The sequence below is a fragment of the Neofelis nebulosa genome, chromosome 6, assembly GCF_028018385.1.
Source record: "Neofelis nebulosa isolate mNeoNeb1 chromosome 6, mNeoNeb1.pri, whole genome shotgun sequence".
NCBI lineage: Eukaryota > Metazoa > Chordata > Mammalia > Carnivora > Felidae > Neofelis > Neofelis nebulosa.
This window is the reverse complement of record NC_080787.1, coordinates 67,073,055-67,086,511: the sequence shown is the minus strand read 5'-3', so window position 1 is coordinate 67,086,511 and position 13,457 is coordinate 67,073,055. Positions and strand designations below refer to the sequence as shown.

Below are 13,457 nucleotides of genomic sequence, written 5' to 3'. Positions count from 1 at the left end.
AAGAGAGAGTGAGGGGGGAGGGGCAGAGAGAGAGGGAAAGAGAATCTCAAGCAGGCTCCACACTGTCAGCATGGAGCCTGATGTGGGGCTCGAACTCACAAACCCTGAGGTCATGACCTGAGCTGAAACAAAGAGTCGGACGCTTTACCAACTGAGCCACCCAGGTGCCCCTTGAGTTTTTTATTTTTAAAGAAAAGATATATAGAAGAAAGCTTACAACTGTATACTATTAGGAAGCTAGTTTTAAAAGTGACTCTTCTTTATTTTAATCTATAAAGTGAGTGTGGGACACATGGCATCTTTAAAAATCTAAGTTTATGGTAACTTCACTTCAAAAGAATACTTTCAAAAAATATTGTTGTGTTAAAACTAAGGAACCCTTCCTACTACCCTATGAATTTTTAGGGGTGTTCCAACTATTGGCACCATACCAGGAAATGAGAGGAAAGATACCTTTTGACATATCTGGTGCCTACTGTAATCTAATATAATGTTTTTAAAACCATAGGCTGCAACCCATTAGCTGGTCCTGAAGTCAATTTATTGAGTTGGTCACCATCACTAAAAAATGAAATAGAATAAAACAGAAAATAGAGTGCACCCACTATGGATAGATAGTGTCTTCTGAAACTTGTTTCAGTTGTGTATATGCATGCAGATTTGTCAAATCCATTCAATCCATCCTTCAGCAATGCCAGAACCATTTTTCTGAAGACATACCTTCTAAAAAGTCATTGTTAGCTTTATACTCTTCATCCAGCTCCCTTAACAGCCAGAATAAAGTCCAAACTGTTTCAAAGGTTTTCAAGATCTCCCTACTCAACACATCCCCCATGGTCCTTCTACTTATCATTTCAGAAAATGACATCACCATCTACTCAGTTGTTCAAGCTTGAAAACCAAGTAGTTCTACCCACCATCCTCTCCTTCTCCAGTCTACCCTATCAGTCTTACCTCTTGATTCTCATTTAGTCTGAGTCAAAATTTGCCCTCTCAGAGGAGTCAGTCTTTCCTTAGCCCTCAATCTTGATCTGTCTCTACACCTACTCCCACCATTCTCTAATACACATTGCCTACTTTTGTGTATTTTTCATAACAGTTCCAACTCAAATTATCTTGTCTGTTCTTATGAATGTATTTAGTATCTGTCTCCCTACCAGCTGTAAGGTTCATGGAGCAAGAACTTGGTCTTTCTTTGCTGTGCCTCTTTGTTGAGATCAGTTCAGAGCTCATGGTAGAAAAGTCACCAATAAATATTTACCAAGTGGAAGAGTTCCTGAACTAAACTCGGGGTTCCTAAACTCTCTTCTACTTTTTTTGTCATGGTACCTGCTCTTTCTTCTGTCCAGAATGTACTGTACCCACTTGTTTTCTTGGTAGGCTTCTAGTCTTCCTTTAAAATTTCACTTCTTTTATGAAAAATTCCCTGATGCTCCTGGACTGAGTTGACTTGTTCTCAGTGACACCGCAGCCTTGTTCCCTCACTATTTTGCAGATATCTTCATATTGGACTTCCCAATTAGACTGTGAGCTTCCTCAGGGCAAGGCTTTTTGTCTCCCCAACTCGTAGCACTTGGTAAGAGTGGTTGTATATTGAGTACGCATAGTCATTCAATAAGTGTTTGCTGAATAGTTGGGTACACAAATGAAAGAGAATAGATGATCAAGGAAGATGATTATTTGTGATGATGTTCCCTGATTTAAACTGTAAGTAAATAAAATCCTGGATTTATAGAAAAGGAAAGATTAGTGTGTGTGTTTGTTGTACAGAGCAGTAAAGGGGAGGGAGGGAGAGAGTAAAAATGGATGAAAGCATAATTATTCTGTACAAAATACTTCTATTTACAAAATGGATCATTTAAAAATATCAAGCTGTCTTAGTGCAGTTACAATTTTACATAGTTGATCAGATTTAATTTCCACATAGTTTCTCAGGAACATAACTGTTTGGTAAACCGAGGGAACAGTGTTAATGATGAAAAAGTTTATGTGTCTGTGATTTTAGGGTGCAACCTGACCCAGGCCAGAAGAGTGTGGGCTTTGTACTTCTCTCTGTGAGACTCTCATGTCAAGTTATGAAATATGATTAAAATAGAAAATACGGGTGGAAAAAAAAGCATCCTTAAACGTGTGTGTGTGTGTGTGTGTGTGTGTAGAAAGAGAGAGAGAGAGAGAGAGAGAGAGAGAGAGAGAGAGAGATCTTTTTTTTCTGGATTTATGTTCTTTCTTAATAGAGTAGTTGTTTGCTCTTCATCATCTTAAATAAAACTGCCAAGCTGGAATAAAGCCAAACCACTTATAAGAAAGCCTATTTTCTTCTCATTTAAGAAATATTTTATTAGAAGCCCCCCTTCATTTGCCTTGTTATTCTAGCTGTAGAGCGTTCTTCAAAGTGGGAGGAGGAGGAGACAAAAGCTGTGGTGAGATCTTAAAAACACTTAACAAAAGGATTTCTCAAACACTTAATTACATAGGAAAATCTACCTCTTTTGTTTCCCACAGTAAATAATGTTAGAGGATTTGTAGTACAAATAAAGAACCTAAGTGGATGGAAAATGCCCCTTTGGCAAATGCCCCTTTCCTTGTGGATCTAGAGCTGCCTTACTTCGTGTGATTTGAGGGAGGTCCCCAGCTGCACATTTTCTCTTCTGAAGTCCTACCATTAGAAGTTTAGAGGTTTTGGGGGGTTAATAAACCGATCTATTTAAATAAGCCCTGGTCAACTCTCAAGAAGAAGCTAGGCTAGGGCCATTTATAATCCTATGACTCAGCCAAAGTGGCTACCCTTGGGAATCACTATTGTGATAGATGGAAGGAGAATGACAGGGGCCTATGGAGAGCCCCAAACATTGTGAGGAGATGGATGTCCCAATGCCAGTGGAGAAACAGGTCATGAGTGGAAAAGGAACAGGGGACAAATGGTGTGGATGTTCAAGTACACTTGGTTCTCAGCTCATCATGGCAAATAAAATTTCTATCAAACTGAGGAAGGAATAAGAAGAAAGGATTTTTTTTTAAGAAGCAACAAAAACTAAAAATAACACCATTTATTTTGCAATTAAAAAATTAAATTGATTTGAAAATTAAAGAAACTTCAAGAAAATAAAACTACTTTATGCAAGACACTGTAACTTATTAAGATCATTGGATCATCAGAGCCTGAAAGTCTGTTTTTGGATTGGACACTGATGCCACCCGGAAGCAGACCATCCTAAGTGGGTGGGGTGGGGTTCTCTCCTGAAGCACTCAGGTTCTAGAGAGAGGGTGGGTATGTGGGACATGGTGCTGATAAAAACCTTTCTCTTTAGGTCTAGGCTCCTTGTAACATGCTCTCAACTTGTTTATAGAGGATAATATGTTGCGTATTTCCAAGTACATTCTGCTCACCTCTGGTAATTATAGAGTTTAAGAAGCAATAAAAACTAGGGGGCTTGATGTTACATTTTACCAAGATTTCCAGCCATGATGTACAGAGAGCTAGCATGTACCGGGTAACTAATTAGCTGTGCAACTTTGATCAAGTTACAAGTTACTTGATTTTCTGTGCTTCAGTTGTCTTACCTGTAGAACAGGAATAATTTTCATTTTACTTTATAGTGTTAGGAGAATTAAATGTTATCATGCTTCAAGCATTTTCAACATAGGGGGGCAAACAGTGAATGAAGTGTTAGCTATAATGATAATGTTGATGGGGAATAATGATTGTTCCCCTTAGCTAGGCATTAGACTCTGCTTTGTTATCTTGTTTAATTCTCAAAAAAATTTTCTTAGGTAACTATTTTCAACCCATTTTCACCTAAGGCAACAGAGTTACAGACAGATTAACTTGCCTCCAGACATACAACTAATAAGCTTCAGAACAAACGGAGATTCAAATCTAGGTTGGCTGTGAACCAAGGCCCCCATGAGTTCCCACATCTCTGCTTTCCAGTGAGTCCCTCTTTACCTCGGTCCTCTAAAAGCATTCACTGTATTCCTATAGCAGTTCTAAAAGCTTCCACTGTATTCCTATAGCAGCTTGCCTGAGTTTTTCTGGTGGTTTCTCCACATCCTGACTTTTTTTTTCTTTTTAGCAAACTTTCCCTTGCTAATCCCTCCTTCAGTATAACCTTGTTAGTTTTGGGGACACACCCCTGGCTAGGCCTGGGCTTACAGGGCTGCCTCACCCCACCCCTTCCCTCTGCTGTGGTTTAAAGTGTCACCAGATGCCTCTGGTTCACTCCCTTTGCTTTAAGCCCTTACAAGGGCAGGAGGAACCAAGGCTGGGCCCATAACCCATTAGTACTGGGGTGATAGTGAAGGGGTCTTGGGGGAGCACTGACCCCCCTGCAACCCCTTCATCACTGGGACTGTTGGCACAAAAGAAAACCAGTAGGGGAAATGAAGAACTTCTGGTAAGACCGTGACACTGGAAAGAATGGTGGGGAGACTGGGTTGGGGGCCCTTGAAACCAAGGGTCTGTGTTTCTGCAGTGGTGGTAAGATGAGAGGAAGTGAGGGGAGGTGGGAGAGGGGAGAAAGGAAAGCAAGAGAGATGCAGACAGATACAGACAGAGAGAGCCAGGGAAAGACAGATGAGAATGAGGCAGAAAAGAACAAGCATAAGAGATAGGAGAGACAGAAAAAGAAAGAGCTACTAAAGTGAAGAGGGAGGAAAACTAAGATGAAAGAAAACATAGACAAGGAAATAGATATAGAAACAGTGAGACGGGTAGCTATGGAGAAAGTGAGAGAGAAAAAACAACAGTCTCATGATTGTTTTAGTGTAGGAGCTGGAAACATGAGAATTCATTAAGTCTCTGAAGATTTCAATGTCAAATGGAAAAACTAAACTGTAATGAGATTTGATCACCTACATTACGTTTACCATATTTCAAAATATTTAAGTCTGGAGGGACTCCTGTTTGAGTCATTTTTCTCTTCTCCTCTTCAGGAAAATTCCAATTTTCTTCTTTGTCTGCAGTTTCCTGGGATCTTGGGCATCTGCAGTTGTCAAGCGTCGCCCAAGTAAGGGTCACAGTTTCTGGATTTTGAAAAAATCACTTGTTTGCAGAAATGATCAGGCAGGGCTGTGGCTGAGAGAGGATGGAATGAAGTATCCATGGCACTTCACAGCCTCACTCTTCAATCCTTCTTTAGCCATGGTTTACTCCATGGCTGGTTTTATGTGGTCAGTGATGGGTATGGAAGAGAAGTCCTAGCTGCAATCACAGTCAGCAGGAAAGCCAATCTGTGTACTCCAGTGCTTTCCACAGTGCCTACTTGGTTCATATGGTGATTGGTGATGTTGGGTGGGCAGACAGATGGATGAATGGATGGATGAATGACCCGGGGTCACGGGAGGTGTAAAGAGTGTGTTTGATGTACTGGGGTGGCTGGGCCAAAACTTGTAGCTGGAAAATGCTTTTTCTGAAGTTTAGGAAGTCACTGTTGTCAGGGTGACAACAGGGTGCTCATCAGGGTGCTGGAGTTAGACAGTCACAAAAAGCCTTCTTAAACAAGCTTTCTCCCTGCAACCTTCTACCTGTGTAAGAAGCATCCAATTTAATTCTAGGATTTCTCATCGAATTAAGCATTTAATCATTTTCATGGTTCTTTTTTTCTCATTACACTTCCCCATTCTCAGATGCTAACAATAGCCTAGTTGGAATGCTTTTTTGATCTCTTGGAATGAATCTGTAAAATTAAAAGCATCCTATATATTTTATTTTGGATTAGTGAATCCCAAGTCTCCCCCCCAAACTCCTCCTCTATTTAACAAAGATTCTTAAGAACTCCACTCTCCAGAAGTCCCACTGAACGGGCTCAAGGCTGGCTCTGGATTCTCCTAGGAATTCTAAAATTTGTGGTGTTTAAGGAATATTTTCTAGCCCAACCCACCAGAAGTTTTCCAAACAGGCATCTGACACTGTGCCATTCAGAACATTGTGCTGCTCTGGTTCCAAAAGGAACAAATTCCTAATTTCCCCCAAAGGAATATTTTCTCAGTACAGACTACTAAAACAACTTTGCACCTTGCTTCCCTTCCAGGATGAGTTGAAGATGAATGAATTATAATCCTAGAGACAAAGTAGTTAAAGCCAAATACACTATAGGCAAGGTGTTTGGTATACTATTCTCCTTTAAATAGTTTTTCAGCTCTTATTATTATTGATCTATTTTCATGATCTCTGTAGGGGTTGGGGTAAGATAACATGCTGTCTCTTTTGCAGGGTTCCCTGTTAATTCAAACTCTAATGGTGGAAATGAACTCTGTCCAAAGGTTAGGATTGGCCAAGATGATTTACCAGGCAAGTAGCCATGTATCATATTGAAAACGCATGCTTTCTACAAACCTACCTGATATATTCTTTTATTTGGGAAGGTTGTGGAAAGGAAAATATAACTGATCTCATTTTAGACTTTTTATTTTGTGTCCCCTTTCTGTAGGGTTTGACTTGATTTCTCAGTTCCAGGTAGATAAAGCAGCATCTAGAAGAGCTATTCAGAGGGTAGTGGGATCAACGGCATTACAAGTGGCTTACAAATTGGGAAATAATGTAGACTTCAGGATTCCAACAAGGTATATAAAAATATTTTATCTAATTATCTAAAATGCATTTTAAAAAATGAAAAGCTGCCCAATGTTAGAGAATCTTCAATGCTTCTTAGGTTCAATGCTTCTTAGATCATGATTTTTTTTTAAGATGAAGGAACTTATTTACCTATCTTTAGTGTCTAAATATATGAATGCGCTTCATGTTTTCAGTATGTGATTTGCTTTTCATTCCAAGGAGAAAAAAAAATCACTGGGACCATTATACATTGATTCAGGACATGTTCTTATTACTTTGCTCTCTGTTTTTGTATAATTTGTCTGGTTTTGGCTGAAAGGACCCTCTGTGAAAAGTGCCAGGGGTTAAGCATAAATTTAACTAGGAACCACCGAGTGGTTAGAAGACTCACAATGGTGCTGTTCAAGCATCCTGGTGCTGAAACTGACCACACATCTACTGCCTGGCTCCTGGCAGGAATCAAACAAAAGCAAAACTAGAATAATGACAACTGAAGCAATGGTAGTGATAATAATTTAAAAATCCTCCACTTCATTTACCTCCGTCTCTAGAGCTATATTTTTTATCCTTTAAATTATTGATAAGCGTGGTGCTTCAGTTTGTATATGTGTTGAGTCATGCCATTGTTATGAAGGAGCTTTAGGATTTTCAGTTTTATATCACCTAAATACCTTATATGTAGTTATCATAATCATTGTATGTTTCAGGTACTGCAAAAAATTGAAATTAAGATTCCTTTGATAGATGAACAAGAAAACTAAGGCTTTGATAAAAAAATTAAGCTGTAAAAGTAAACAATGATTAATTAGAACAGTAAAAGAATATTATAAAAGCTCTAAATGTTTATAATAATGAAAATTTTGTTCAAATTAGAATATTCTGATATAGTGCCAGACTGTAGATAGAAATTCATGTTTTGAACATACGAACTGCATTTTATCTTTTTTCTAAATATGAGCTATGTTTTATAAAATGACAATAGTGCATTGTATCAGCTCTTTCTATAAATTTACTAATTAACAGTAAATCTCATCCTGATCACAACCCTGTGGTAAAGACATTATTATCCACATTTTATGAGGGAGGGGAGTGAGCCCAGAAAGCTTAAGGTACTTACATGAGGTTCCAGGGGTGGGAGATGCTGGAACCACTGAAATTCAGTCAGAATGGTTCTTCAACCACTACTCCGTACTGATCCTGGAAAATTACTCACAGGGCATGATAACAGATACTGACTTTTTTATTTTTGCTTGTATATTCTTTGCATGTACACAAGTGCTAGTGTCCTTAAATATCTTTAAAAACATTTTTTTCTTTCTTTAATAAAATAAACGTGATGGAAGACACACCCCCCCCCGCCAATGCTGACCTAATTCTCTCCTCTGTAATTTGAAGTACAATCTGGATTGCCATTAAGTAACTTAAAGTTCAGAGACTGACCAACTTGAAGCCACATAAACTCCCACCTCCTACTCATCTTTGCTGTTGCTCTTCTCTAAGTGCTTAGAGCTGTCACTAAATATTTTTTTAAAATTTTTTAATGTTTTTTAATTTTATTTTTGAGAGAGAGAGTGACACAGAGCGTGAGCGGGGGAGGGCCAGAGAGAGGGAGACACGGAATCAGAAGGAGGCTCCAGGCTCTGAGCTGTCAGCACAGAGCCTGACCTGGGGCTCAAACCACAAACCATGAGAACATGACCTGAGTTGAAGTTGGTCCCCCAACTGACTGAGCCACGCAGGCGCCCCTGTCACTAAATATTTTTTACAGGATATAACCAATGTCTCATATTCTCTATCTCCTTGACCCCTGCCTCCACAAAGTCTAAAAACTCTGTTTTACTGGTAAAGCTTATTAAAAGTTGAAAAAAGAATTAGGCAGGAAGTAGAAAGAAATAAAAAAGAGAAGGAGGGGAGAGCCAGAGGGCTGAGTCTCAAATAGGTAATAAAGTGTATTTGGGGGCAAATTGCTTACATGGTCTTTGTTTCAGTCCCTTCAGCATAAATTAGGAATAAAAATAACAGTGTCATAGATTTGCCATGAGGAGCAAATTGTTAATAAATGGAGAGGGTTGAATAGAGGTTGGCACACAGTGGTATTAGTTGAGTATTTATTCTAACTAGTGGAGAGCACCAGGAGAAAGTGTGTATATGGGAACCTTTTCTCCTTAGTGGATTCTTTCTTTTCAAGCTGCCCTCCTAGTCCTATTCATTCAAAAACCAGATGGCAAGAAAGGCAGGAACTGGAATTGCTCTCAGACCAGGCAGGGAGTAGACTGTCTTGGTTTAAAGGAAATTTCTACGCTGAAGAATATAGGTTCTGAGGGAATGAAAAGAAAACCTTAACAGAATTTGTGTGGGAGGGGAATAAGAGTATGACATAAAAAACTTATGTGATAGAGTCACAATTTACCTTTATCTTCTCAATATTTTTGGAAGATTATGAGAATAGTTTTTTTTTGCTGCTTTTTATTCTTTATTTTATACATAATAGTATCACAGTCTCAACTCAGACTTACAAACATTTTGTGCTTGTTTACCTTAACAAACACAATTCTTACATGGGTTAAGGTCATAAACAAACGCTTCAAGGTCCAAAGCCTTCTTATCTTTTATTTAAACCCATACAGTTCTTCTTTTTAAGGTACTCTGTGCAGATTGTAACATAATAAAATAAATCATTTATAGATCCAGCTTCTTCTACATTATGTATGCTGTCAAGTTTATTTATCGATGTGCATAGCATATTTGCAAGAACAGAATCTCAGGTGTTCAAAAAAGACAATAGTACGGGCTGCTATATAAATTAGACATGTGAGGACTTTGAAAAGGTCTTAAGTATACATATACATATATATTTTATTAATTTGAACACCAAAAGGAATTTTCTCCTCTTGTCATATTGACATTTTGTATTAGCCTGTTTAAAAGATTAATAACATGATAATCTTTTTTTTTTTAATTTTTTTTTAACATTTATTTATTTTGAGACAGAGAGAGACAGAGCATGAACAGGGGAGGGGCAGAGAGAGAGGGAGACACAGAACCGGAAGCAGGCTTCAGGATCTGAGCCATCAGCCCAGAGCCCGACGCGGGGGTCAAACTCACGGAACGTGAGATTGTGACCTGAGCCGAAGTCGGACGCTTAACCGACTGAGCCACCCAGGCGCCCCAATAACATGATAATCTTGATTATACTTGTATACTTACATGAACACACACATATACATAATCTTTGTGTATATGAAGAAAGAGAGCTGATGGATACACTTGATTTAACAACGCGTCTATAAAAGAATTGTTCTTCTAGCAACCTTACTCACAAACTCATTTTTTAAAAAAAGTTTTTGGCATTACCTCACCAAGTCAGAGGTAAATGGGGACATTCTATTCTAGTCTACCTTCAACATAATCTCTTTCCTCATTAAGCAGGTAAGATGAGATAAAGCATAAATTGGGAGAGATCCCTCAGTCAACCTCATGATATCTTTGCAAAAAAGTCACTTAAACAAGTTATTGCAACTTGTGGAACCAAAGCAAAATAGACTTATTTTATCTAGGGACTGATAAAATTCTATAGCCTTGTTTGGTACATCTGTAAACTAATACATTGGTAAAATACATTTACAAAAATCTAGGAAAAGAATGCTTTACGGAGAGAAGAGGACAAAATATTAAGATTTATCTTCCTTCTGTGAAAGCCTCATACCTCAACTATAACTACATAGGACAAAAAAGAAAAATAAATTCTTTAAGCATCTGGTTAAATCCAGATCATTAAGTCAAAAGAATATGAAAATAACATATTCATAATTTAAATGGATACTTATCAAATTTCACCATTCTGTGAAACTTTTAAAACTTATCTCCCAACTCCAAATTAATTGAGATCAGTAAAATGAACTGTATAAACTTCTATGCAGTTTTATAATTATACAGTAGGCAATATATTATACTGTCATCAGTAAACCTTAGCCTCTTCTCTAGAAGTTAGTCTGCAGTATGTATATCCTGAAAAATTTATAGTGAAAGGGAAATACGTCAAATAGAATCTATATTAAAAGTAAATATCAAAATAGATATGGTAGACATGTTCATTCTGGGGAAATTCTCCTTGCACACACTTTTTATTTCCTTAGCTCCAAACTGAATCTTTTTTTAAATGTACATGTTAAAACCTCCTGTATACTTGACAAACATTTAATAAATTGAAAACTGGGGCGCCTGGGTGGCGCAGTCGGTTAAGCGTCCGACTTCAGCCAGGTCACGATCTCGCGGTCCGTGAGTTTGAGCCCCGCGTCAGGCTCTGGGCTGATGGCTCAGAGCCTGGAGCCTGTTTCCGATTCTGTGTCTCCCTCTCTCTCTGCCCCTCCCCCGTTCATGCTCTGTCTCTCTCTGTCCCAAAAATAAAATAAAAAACGTTGAAAAAAAAAAAAAAAAGAAAACTTTGCAATAAGTATAATACATATCACTAGCGATCACTTAAGAATGTGTACTAATAAAGGAATTCACCCAGTATTATAAATAAAAATTAAAGTCATTTTAGAACACAATGATTAAAAGAAGTATTTTGATGCTAAAAGGGTATTCAGATGAAAAACTTCATATTTTTGTTATTTTTATAAAACCAGCTTTTAAAAAAAGGCGATGAAATTTGTTGATATAGTTGACCCATTTTATTGAAGGTGTGCAAAAATATGTGTAGTAAAGAGTTATGTGTTTGTTCCTGCTATTGTAAGGGATGATAAAATTTTATAAAGTCAAAGTAAAGAGAAAATCTTAGCAAGTTGAGTATTTCACCTATTGTTAAACATTCTTGCAACTGAAGAAATTTTTGGTTTAGAAATTCTTGACCCCTAACAACCTATTTTAATGCAACTGGCAAATTAAATCAACATCCACTTAGCTATTTCTTCTTGCCTTTCTCTTTTTTACTTTTCACAAGAGAGGGCTATTTAACAGGAGTCTGACCTGAAGGAAGGTGATTTGGGACTTTGAGTCCTGTCCATAACTCTTTTCAGAAATGTCAAATCTTATTATTTAGCAACCAAAATGAACAGCATCTAGTTTTCCTAGCATTCCTTCCTTACTTAGGAATTTTTCTATACTGAGGAGAAAGGTAGAAAAATACAACCTTAGGGGAGCCCAGGTGGCTCAGTCGGTTAAGTGTCTGACTCTTGGTTTCAGCTCAGGCCATGATCTCAGTTTCATGAGTTCAAGCCCAACATTAGGCTCTGTGCTGAGAGTGGGGAACCTGCTAGGGATTCTCTCTCTCTCTCCCTCTCTATCTACCTCACCCTTGCTCACGCTGTCTCTGTCTCTCTCAAAATAAATAAATAAACTTAAAAAAAGAAAACTATAACCTTAAGCTTGTGAGAGATGATGCTTACATTTAATAGGTTCTAATTTTTTAAAATTGCAGGCTTCTGCTTTTAGCAGCTTGGCTTCAACAAAAGAAGATCCAGGTAGTTATTGCTGCTCCAGATCACAGTTTCCACATAGACTGGAGCTGCCTTAGGGACACTGACAGTCTTATGTTGCCATTTAAAGCAATAAAAGTAGGGTCAGGGGTGCCCCGTGTGGCTCGGTCAGTTAAGCATCCGACTTCAGCTCGGGTCATGATCTCATGGTCCATGAGTTAGAGCCCTGCGTGGGGCTCTGTGCTGACAGCTCAGAGCCTGGAGCCTGCTTCGGATACTGTGTCTCCCTCTCTGTGCACTCTGTCTCTCTATCAGCAATAAATAAACATTTTAAAAAAGCAATAAAAGGAGAAACAATACAGACTTAGTTGTCAGACTGTGGAACAACTGGGCTGGAGTAGAGAATTAAGAACTGGCCACCTTTCCCTCGTCATACATACAGCGACAAGCAACCTGCTGCTACTTTAACGTTATGATTTGAATTCCCTGGAAAAAAGACTAATGTGCTCAGTGTGAAGGAGTTTCTCAAGTCTGCACAGTTACTGATTCTCAGAACACATATGTGACTCTAGGATATAATTGTGGAGGGGACTTATGGGAGCAATTATGGACATAACAAATAATCCTAACAACATGCTACATTAAAATAAAAAATTTAAAAGCTGCTTTAATGAAATGGTTTTATTAACTAGTAGAGCTGTTTAGATTCCAAATGATCTCTTCTTTAATTTGTGGAAGAAATGCTGCCAGGAACCTTGCAAGAATATGTTTTTTGGCTGAGATGGAATTGCTGAACAGGAGCTCTTTAGGTAGCATAAATAGTAATACTGTTGGGGGTATGTGGCATTGGGAACCCTCCTTAGCTATGAGGAAGGGTTTGTTTTTTCTAATGTGTATTTTAGGATGGAGCATTGGTGTACATGAATGATGGAGCTTCTGTGAAGTTCATGAAAGAACAAACGGTACATAGTTTTTCACACTGTAGCCTTTCTGTAGGTCTAGAATCTAAAATAGCATAATAAGAGAATATGGTAATATGCATGGGTACAGAAAACAAGAGTTTTATTTACTGTTTTAAAATTTTGCTCAGGCATTTATATCCCAGTGGTCTGCCTGAAGAATACTCCTTTTTAACTACTTTCCGGATGACTGGAAGCACACTTGAAAAGAACTGGAGCATTTGGCAGATTCAGGATTCTTCAGGGAAGGAGCAAGTTGGTGTGAAGATTAATGGCCAAACCAAATCTGTTGCATTTTCATACAAGGGACTGGATGGAAGTCTCCAAACTGCAACCTTTTCAAATTTGCCTTCCTTGTTTGATTCCCAGTGGCATAAGATCATGATCGGTGTGGAAAGGAGTAGTGCTACTCTTTTTGTTGATTGCAACAGGATTGAATCCTTACCTATAAAGCCAAGAGGCCAAATCAGCGTCGATGGCTTTGCTGTGCTAGGAAAACTTGTGGATAATCCTCAAGTTTCTGTTCCG

The 13,457-nt window shown here is 38.3% G+C and overlaps 1 protein-coding gene across 2 annotated transcripts in view; it reads left to right on the top strand.

Annotated features, from left to right (window-relative positions):
* The first annotated feature begins 4,365 nt into the window (after positions 1–4,365).
* The window catches only part of COL9A1 (collagen type IX alpha 1 chain), an 88,303-nt gene continuing 79,211 nt past the window's right edge, over positions 4,366–13,457 (top strand). For both annotated transcript variants that reach the window (XM_058734370.1, XM_058734371.1), the window contains exons 1-5: positions 4,366–4,394; positions 4,933–5,006; positions 6,212–6,289; positions 6,429–6,561; positions 13,061–13,457. In XM_058734370.1, coding sequence (XP_058590353.1) covers positions 4,381–4,394; positions 4,933–5,006; positions 6,212–6,289; positions 6,429–6,561; positions 13,061–13,457 — 696 coding nt within the window. In that variant the 5' untranslated portion in view covers positions 4,366–4,380. The remainder of the gene's footprint in view (positions 4,395–4,932; positions 5,007–6,211; positions 6,290–6,428; positions 6,562–13,060) is intronic.